A 10,046-nucleotide genomic window follows, 5' to 3' on the forward strand; every position below is an offset into this window, starting at 1 on the left:
AATATTAATTATGAAGAAATAAAGCATATGTTATCGTGGAAAGAATACCTAACGATAACGATAATAATGACATTGATTTTTTATTTATTTATTTTTATATAGTTTGATAGTTACAAGGATATTGACTTAATTTTAAAAGTTGAGAACCTAATTTGATAACATTAATAGTTGAGGGAATGAATTAAAATTTTGTCCAATAATTAAAGAACTAAATTGATAATTTAACCAAAAGTAAAAAATTAGTTCTAAATTGTATTGAATATTTTTTTTAAAAAAAAATTTATATTGAGCTTGTCTAAAGTCATCCAGGTTCATTTTATCTTAATTACTTTATTCTTTACTGATCAAGTTTTATGATATGTCAAACACCTCGTTAAAGATTTATATATACTGTGAGGTTTCTTTTGAATGGTCAAATAAAGATGATGGTTTGGAAGTTTGTGAGAGACACAAGTGCTCCTTTGCACAGTAGTGGCAAACAAAGGCTTAATTTGGATTTGATTTTTTAAACTAATTTGGATTTGATTGTTTTCTTTTTGGTCCATTCTATACAAGACAGATGTAGTCACAGGCAAATTTATATTTTTTTTTATTATTCCTTTTTTTCTTGCCTATGCTGAACGCGGTATTGGATAAAATAATCAAAATTTTATAATCAATTTTGATTGAGTATTCAAAGATCAATCTAATTTAAAATGGATATATTTTGGAACATAGAGAACCATTCACTTTTTGGAAATGATGATCGGTCCCCTGTAGCTAATCGAATCATGTGAACGTAGAATGAATTATTCCAATATTCATACTTGAAACATTCTACTGCATGTGTCTTCAATACGTATGCCAACCGTCATGGAAAAAACTCAAAAAGCAAGTTATGAGTAATCGTATATATTACAAAAAGGATAACACGTTTTTATATTATTTCGCAAAAATATTATAATAAACCTCTTTTGAAATAAAAAAACGTAGTGGATGTTTCCTTTAATTTTTGTTTGATTGTTAAGATATCATAATTATTTATAATCTTTCCTGCATTTATTTATCTTGTTCCTTCCGATCTGTACAACGATTACCTAAAATACCTTTCAACTTAGGACTAACATTTCTCCTTTTGATATGTGAACTTATTGACGTATAAACTAAGGTCGGTTATGGATATCTAAAGATCTAATAGGAAATTCAAAGGAACTTGTTGATATGTAAACTTGTTGATGTAAAAAGTTAATGCAAATTCAAAGGAACTAGAATGTAATCAAAGAGTAAGAAACTAATAAACTACAAGTTATATACTTGTATGAACACCTTACAAAGATCCTACCAACTAAAAAGGAAATAAAATTACAAGAGATAATTTTCAATACAAGTCCTTTGTGAGTGGAGAGTTGTGCTCTTCTTAAATTGAGTCATCCATTTATATTTGAGGTTTTTGACGGTTATCGATGGTTACTCTTTTTGAATGGCACTCGTTATGCCTCGATACCACTTGTGCTTCCAAGCACTGCTTGAAACCTCTAATAACTACTTTGTTGGCACTTGTCCTTGTTTAAGGTGTTATACCAAATTCTAATAAATTGCTCTCTACGTTTTTCACGTTTTTCTCGTGTCTATTTGTTGGTCCCAATAGCATGAATGGTAATCCTATTAAGGTGGGAATCACTAACATAAAATAGAGAGAATAATTCAACATAAAAATTGAATGAAGAATCCCAACATTTAAACTCCTTCAATATCCTTTGATAAGAGACACATCTCTATGTTAAAAGATAATAGTAATCCTAAAGACAACTCTTTATTTAATAACTGACCTAATGTTAAATATATATTTCTACTGAAATGTTGATGAAGCAACATTATCTACCAAGTAAGAGTTATTACATAAGTGATCGTTCACAATGATGTGGTGTGATCACCGGTCACTTTTATAAACTAACACTATCACTTTACAAGTGTAACCAACAATGTGGACTCAACATTCTATTAGTGTAAGGTAGACTTAATATATAGTGTTTTAACTTAAATGAGAGGATAATTACTGAGACAGATTTATATTCAAAATTGCTTGATTTGATATATATTTCATAATAATTTAGTATGTATCAATTTTTTTATATACAATAGAATTTCAATCTATGGTATCTATTTATTGAACTTTATTTACACCAAAAACCAAATAATGTCTTGCTTAATGATAAAGATCAATTATTATAAAGTGGCAAATCTTTTATTTAATAACAAAAAACTTTATCAATTAAGCTAACTACTATAATCCACCCAAAAAATTTAAATTAAGGGGAGTAATAAAATTTAATCATTTTATAACTATTATTCTAACACATGAAGCAACTCAGCTGAGCTGGAAAAAATTCAGAACCAATATAGTTTATGTTGATGTATTGTAATTGGACTATGATCACCTTATATAAATGCCCTAATCATACATATTACTAAAAAAAAAAAAAAATTCATTATTTTTTTCTGTGGTAAAGTCATTTCCACTTTATCTAATCTCTATTTATATATCTTTGTTCAAATTTAAAAATGCTTAATGATAATTAGGGCCTACCATATTACCAAACAATATCTTTGGAGCTCGGACTTGGAACATAAGATACTAGGAGAATGAAAATTTGAACTGCAATCCCTAGGCTAGCCACAAAAACATTATCAACAAAATGGACACAGGAGATGAACAAGTTTGTAAGTGCATTAATTTTCATGCTTCAACACATCCAAACTTGTCAAGTAATTTGGATCCAACTGGAAGTTTTGTCTATCATTTTCTATTGTACTTTATTTTTCCTTTTAACTTAATTTTCTTGTGTTCTCTAAACATGCATAAGGCAGATAATATTATTGTGTTAAACCAGTTCACAATGGCACATGACATACCAATACAGAAGATTCTATACCATGTTCCTCTGCAAAGAATATAAGGAAGGAATAGCAAAAAAAGCCATGACGTCATGAATGATATATAATGTTATATTTAACTATATAGTAATACATACAATATGATAATAAATATCATATCGTATACTACTACATTATTATTTTGAAAGAGTGATTAAAATAAGTAGGAGGGCCTAGTATTGCGTGTTGTAGGGTATGGAAGGTTAAGTGTCCTACACAGCCTTTTGAGAGGGCTTGTGTTTTTTTGTTAGTTTATGAGCAGACAAATTAAAGCAGAAGCTTCTCATACTCCCTCTAGGTTTCACACAATACCTTACACATAGAATCTCACCTAAAGCTAGCCAAAGTAGTACTATTATATCTTATATGATATTCCCAATCGATCTCTTTTTTTTTTTTTCTTTTTTTTCTCACAATTCTTTTACATAATATTTACTGAATCTACTGCACCTTGTTAATACTATTTGATCACTTAAAGCAAAGTTGTTAAGGACAAAAGAGTGTTAGAAAAGACAAGGATTGGTTTCAGAATCTGACAAGTAACAGAGAATGGCAGTGGTGTAATAAATTGCAAAGATCAGGCAATTAATTTCATGGCTTGGATCCTAACTGTGGCCTATATAGTTCAATAGTACAAGCCATTTTAGTTCATGTTCTGTGCTCTCTCTTTTCAAATTTGGTCTCTCTCTCTCTCTCTCTCTCTCTCTCACACACACACACACACAAATCAAACAGTGTGCAATGGCACCCATGAGTCTTCCTCCAGGTTTTAGGTTCCATCCAACTGATGAGGAGCTTGTTGCTTACTATCTACATCGAAAAATTAATGGCGGCACGATTGAGCTTGAAATTATCCCAGAAGTTGATCTCTACAAATGTGAACCATGGGATTTACCAGGTACATAAATAATTCTTTTCTATATGAAATCTTTTCTCTTTGTCTACTGTATCAATGTATTCTGGGACTAAGGCTCATTTGTTGTTGTATTAATTAACAGAGAAATCATTTTTACCAAGCAAAGATATGGAGTGGTATTTTTATAGTCCAAGGGATAGAAAGTACCCTAATGGATCAAGAACCAACCGAGCAACACGAGCCGGTTACTGGAAAGCCACTGGTAAAGACAGGCCAGTGCACTCTCATAAGCACCCAGTTGGCATGAAGAAGACTTTGGTGTATTATAGAGGTAGAGCTCCCCATGGCATCAGAACTAACTGGGTGATGCATGAGTACCGCCTTATCGACTCCATGTGTAGCAGTTCTGCATCATCAAGTTTGAAGGTATGTAGTGCTTGCATCTTAGTTCAACAAATTTTATATAAATGAATAATTTTAGAATATCGAATTGAATTTTCAAACAAAAAAAGAAAAGAAAATGTTCAATTGATATAAACTCAACAATGTCAACATGTAACAATTTGATTATATGACCTTTATTCGTTAACTGTGCCAAAAGTTGGGAGGTGGGAGGGGTGTGCTAAATTCACTGTGCTAAAGTTGGATCTGCAGTTTTTGATGAAATTCAACTATTCCTTGATAAAGATGAGTCGTTATTCAAAGTTAAAACATAAACGAAATATATTAACATTAGGGTTTAGAGAGATTTATGTTCTAGGAAATGATAAAGGGAGGGATAATATGTTTTTTGAATGTCATTTTTGTGTTAGAGAAACGTGCACACTTTTTGATTGATGTAGATAGTCTTTGGTGATTGTAAACAGTGTTAATGAAGGAAACCCTAGAAACCCTAAAATTTACAGCCCCCAAAAAAGAAAAGGTTAAATCATAGATGCATGGAGTTCAGTGAACGAATTCTTTATTACAGTAGCTGGAGTGAAATGAGGAACAGCCTAAGATTGGACTCTTCATGTGAGATTTTGTCAAGTTTATAAGAGCTATCATTGGTTATGTGAATATCTTTATGCAATCAGACATAAAATAAAGCAAATCTCATATGTTCTTCCTTTTCTTCCTTGTTAAATTTTCTTTTCCTTTTGAAAGTTATAGCTTATATCAACATCATGATGAAAGAGTCTTTGGTTATATGACTTTAGTTGTACTTACTATTATCTTTCCATCTGTTTCTAGTTCTTTTTTTTTTCCCCTTCTCTTTCCAAACTCACTTTTCTAGATCTTTGTATTATACTCTTTTCTTAGGTATGTGATTTAATCATGGAAGGTTAAGCTGTGTATGGTAATTTTGCATTTCAGGACTCTTATGCATTATGTCGCATTTTCAAGAAAACAATACAGATTCCCAAAGCCAAAGAAAAAGAACAGACTGAGAATTTAGAGAATGGTAATTCAGTCTCAGCCTTGGATGAACAATTATTGGGGGATGATACAAGTGGACCTGAAACTTTCCAAGGGAGAGAAGCTGAGGATGAGAATTTCATTCAAGACTACTCTAAGTTTCCATCAGACACTTCCTCTTCAGATCTCACTCAAGGCACACCTGCTGAAACTGGCATAGCTGATGATTTACAAGCTCCATTTGCTTCAGATGAAGCAAATAGTGCTGCTAATTTGTATTCTCTTGGTGTGGACTACCCCTCAAATCTAATTCAGGTAAAACAATGAGAAAAATGGTCTTAATTAGAATTCGTTTCTAACATGGCATGAGATTAGATATACATACATAGGAGATGTTAATTAGCATGAGGTAAATTCTAATATGTGGTGCATCATAATGATTATTATAAAAAGGTTGTAGTCAAATACACAAAATTCCAACTTATATAAGCTTTGGAAGAGGTATTTTTTGGTAGTCTTACCGTCAAAAAAAATTTTTAGGACCTGGTTAATTCTCGAACTATATTAATGATTATTATATATAATAAGAATAATCTGCTTTTACCCACTTCCTTTGTTCAGGTATGATTATATACTTTGCTAAGACTACATTTCCAGCGAAATTCTGCTTTATTCCTGCTTTGTCACTAGGGCTTCATGTTCACACCACTTTTTGATTTTTAACAACAGTTTTACATTCTTTCATAAATCATCATATGGCAGCATATCCATGCATGCACCAACGATGGTACAAGTTGGAACTGGCCCACAAGACAAGCCCTTTGAGTTTCTCTTTTGATCTTAAAGTAACAAAAGTTGGAAGCAATGAACTCGCTGTCTTTTTCTAAAGCTAGCTTCCTTCCAAAATCTATTAAGACTGACTTCAATGACTTTCTTCACCATCTTCCATAACTTCTTTTGACTGACTCAAACTTCGTTCAAAGTTCAAACATCTTTCTTCCCTGTTTTCCTCATGGTGACCCCAAAACATTTCTAAAACCTATGTCTCCGCCTGACTTTCTTTTCCCGGGTCTCAGTAATGATTGACATATTTCCCATTCTCAAAATTTTTAGTTTTTCTATTCTATTCATTTAAAAAAGCTTTGGAAAAGAAGCTCCATTGGTCTTTTACTTTTATCATTTAAAATTTTAGCCATATTAGCCAACAAAAAGAAGTTCCAAGTTTTTCAATTTTCCTATTTGATTATGTTTTTGGGAAAAAACTAAAGCAAAAAGAGAAACTGTTCTCTTACCTACTCTACGACCTTGTAAGTTGTAGTTATCCGGAAAAACTTCTTAGTTGTCACTAACAAATTGATTAGACACACATGAGTCAAGGCATGATGTGCGCTAATATCATCTGATAACTGATAATATATTCGAAAGAATAATTACCTTCTATAAAATGAATACTACTCTTTGTTCGGTATATATATACATATACTTTAGGTTCTTATATGTATATAAGAACCTAAAGTGTATGTATTTACTCTCTCTCTCTCTCTCTCTCTCTCTCTCTCTCATATACACACATATATGCAAGCCTTTATACACAGCTGATTGCTACATAGTGTTTATGTTTACTTGTATATTTGTGTTGGTTATTATTTATACTATGTATTTATTAATACAGGATATGCAGATACAAAGTTACACAAGTTTGGATTATCAACTTCCTTACCCACCTTTAGAACTTGAAGATTTTCCACAGATAAATTTAACAGAGACGAAGCCTGTGAAACCTGAAATCATCGACGAATACATGTCATATGACAAGATCCGGGATTGTATGAATGGAACATTAGAAGAAATTTTCTCTTTATGTTCCTCTTTAGACAACCCTGTTGCCCTTTCCTTGCAAGAGTGAGTAAACTAACTAATATGACATCCGCAAATATTGTATTACTAAAATTCATTGACACAAAGGTAGAATATTGTGTTTGGATAAAATAACCAAAAATGGGGGATTATTTTGCCAACCATGAAGATGATATGGATCGATATATCATGCACTACACTATAGAATGATGACTGAAGGCATATATATGAGTATTTTTCTTTTTCTTTTTTCTTTTCCCTTTTCTTATTGTTTTCTTCATTTTTCCCTATTACACATTGGTGTTGGAATATCTTGTGAGTTTTGGAAAAGAAATGAAAAGCCTAATTTGTTATGGCGTCGTTTCATCTGACTTAAATACATGTATCCTTTTTGTATGAACATTATTATGGATCGATATATCATGTACTACACTATAGAATGATGACTGAAGGCATATATATGAGTATTTTTCTTTTCTTTTTTCTTTTCCCTTTTCTTATTGTTTTCTTCATTTTTCCCTATTACACATTGGTGTTGGAATATCTTGTGAGTTTTGGAAAAGAAATGAAAAGGCTAATTTGTAATGGTGTCGTTTCATCTGAATTAAATACATGTATCCTTTTTGTATGAACATTATTTTCTCTTTCAACCATAATTGAAATTTATTATTAAGGCAAAGTAGAATCGGTGCTAAGGTCACGATCCTCCAAACTTCTTGCAATACTTTAAATTTTTCTGACATTAAGGAACAAGTTTTACTAAATTAGATAAATTTCCCCCAAAAAAATTTATCTAGACTCAAGGCATAGGCCACTCTTAGACTTAGGCCTAAGCCCCGATTATAAAAAGGACTTGTACCATTTATAAAAATGCTCTATCCCCATTATAAAATTACCAAAATTTTATAATAATAAGGGTATTCACTTCAATTTGTGCAAAAATTTCTGCCTATTTTTGCACAAAAGATCTACTTTTTTCTATTTCACATGCTCACTTTTCAGAATATTTTATATCAGATAATCTATTTTATACTAAAATATCAATTTTAATATCTTGATTTTTTAATTGTTTCTCTTTCTTTATACACAACAATTACCGTCTACTCTTTCTTTATTTTTAGGATACATAAAGAAATAAAAGCTAAATGCAAAATAAATAGTATTAATGTAAATTTACATATATAATTAGTGTAGTAATTATGTATTTTTACACAACTTTGCTTCACCTAATGTGGATAAATTTTGGGTTTTGTTAGCTAAAATGTGGTCATTTTTTATATTATACAAGTAGTGATGCGATAAGTAATTTAAAAAATAAAATAAAATAATGGTTGTTCACCATTTTTACCTTAACCAAAAACGTCTCCAATATTAGATCAATAGAAACTCAACTCAATTGAAATCTTAAAATGTTTTGGGGAAAAAATGTTGTAATTAATGTGTCAAATCATCAATGACAATTAATTTTTCCTAATGATTTAAGGTTACAACTTTTTATAATTAATATAATACAAAATTAAAAATTAGATTACAACTTAACCAGCCTTAACCAAGAAAAAGAAAACCTCATTTAAAAAAAATAATGAAATTTCATTTATTTATGATAAATTTTGTACCCGAGCCATGATATTTGATTCTATATTTGAAGTTAATCTTAATTTGGTTAATAATAATTCATGAAATGAATCCTGATTTGGTTAGTACAATTAAAGTTGGGCAATGCATGAATGCCGTAAATGTAAAGCTCACCACACCGATGCTTAATTATAGTCAGCCTGGATGCCTTGAAACCTAGTCTTCATAGTGATATGACACCGGATCCTAGTGCAGCCGCATCAGCAAGGTCTTTAATCCCACAGAATCTGATTCTACAGCTCTTAGCAACATTATCTTCGCCTAGATGGTCTCTCACTAGAATTCCTAGTCCCATGCTCAGCTTATCTACTTGATAGGGTCCCTGTTATAGTAATAGTTGAGTACTCATACAGCCAAGAATTAAAATTTTCAATCTAGTATGCGATTTACAAGAGCCATGAGGTACATGTGTTTTCAACTAATGTTGTAGATGAAAGACTTGAACAAAATCACAAAATGTGCCAATTGATCAGGTTCTCTTGAATGTTAATGATTTCCCTAATCTTTGAGTGGGAAGGAAATCCTTATTTAAGTCATCTTCGCTAAGAGAATTGCTTTAGGATATCATGGTAAGCTAAAATATCTCTCTCATTAGTCATAACATCACACGAACGTGGTGTTGATCGATACCTATAGGAGAATGGGTAAAATCTTTAACACACGGTGTGTTTTCATAAACTGAAAACATGAGTTAACAGTGCGGCCTATTTGGATGTCTTTTAGCTGTTTTGGGCTTCTAAAGTTTGTCTCCTATTGGGCCTCTACACTTTGTCTTTCATTGGAGGCTGAATTAAAAGTCTAAAAGGAAAAATATAGATGACTTGGAGTATGGCTGTGTTTATATTTGAGCCCGAATGTTAATTGGTCATGGTTACTGATGATGCCGAAAAAATCACCAGTAAGCTACACGGTTCCAACACGCTCGATACCAAACCTGCCCAACACAGAAAAAGACCTTACAGAGAGTACCAATGTGGTACCGGCCAAAGACACTCCGAAGGTTAAGTCAGAAGAGAGCTCTAACAATGTTAGAAAGTATGAGCTTTAGAGAAATTGTGTGTATCTTCTTCTTGAGGGTCTTTGGGTTTTTACAGTCGCATAGGGCCAGACTCCTTTGCTTGCGGAACAAGTCTTTTCCTTATGGGAAAGATACTCATTAATGCGTGTATATTCTAGAATTCTACTCATGTTGGGATTCTACAAACCAGGGCTAATCGTGTGTTGCAAGTATTTTCCATTTAAGATTTCTAGGAGACCACATAATAATGGGCTGGATGCCACGTGGTCGTTCAGTCTGCACATGCCACGTCTGTCCGTGCCACCTCCATCCAAATAGCTTTGTCATGCATAATTTTTCCTCTTCAGTTGCCCCCTTCATCCTATAGGT

General features: G+C 31.9%; 1 protein-coding gene across 1 annotated transcript; it reads left to right on the forward strand.

Moving 5' to 3' along the window:
- The first annotated feature begins 3,409 nt into the window (after positions 1-3,409).
- Positions 3,410-7,479, forward strand: LOC126720326 (NAC domain-containing protein 54). The gene is made up of 4 exons (XM_050422660.1): positions 3,410-3,811; positions 3,912-4,195; positions 5,126-5,482; positions 6,840-7,479. The coding sequence occupies exons 1-4, from the start codon at positions 3,655-3,657 to the stop codon at positions 7,071-7,073; spliced, it is 1,032 nt and encodes a 343-aa protein (XP_050278617.1). The 5' UTR covers positions 3,410-3,654; the 3' UTR covers positions 7,074-7,479.
- Positions 7,480-10,046: the final 2,567 nt, after the last annotated feature.

The sequence above is a fragment of the Quercus robur genome, chromosome 4 (assembly GCF_932294415.1).
Source record: "Quercus robur chromosome 4, dhQueRobu3.1, whole genome shotgun sequence".
Classification (NCBI taxonomy): Eukaryota; Viridiplantae; Streptophyta; class Magnoliopsida; order Fagales; family Fagaceae; genus Quercus; species Quercus robur.

Coding starts and splice junctions, on each gene's coding strand:
- LOC126720326 (XM_050422660.1), top strand. CDS start 3,655: ATGGCACCCATGAGTCTTCCTCCAGGTTTTAGGTTCCATCCAACTGAT. Junction 3,812..3,911: donor TGAACCATGGGATTTACCAG/GTACATAAATAA, acceptor ATTAATTAACAG/AGAAATCATTTTTACCAAGC. Junction 5,483..6,839: donor ACCCCTCAAATCTAATTCAG/GTAAAACAATGA, acceptor TTATTAATACAG/GATATGCAGATACAAAGTTA.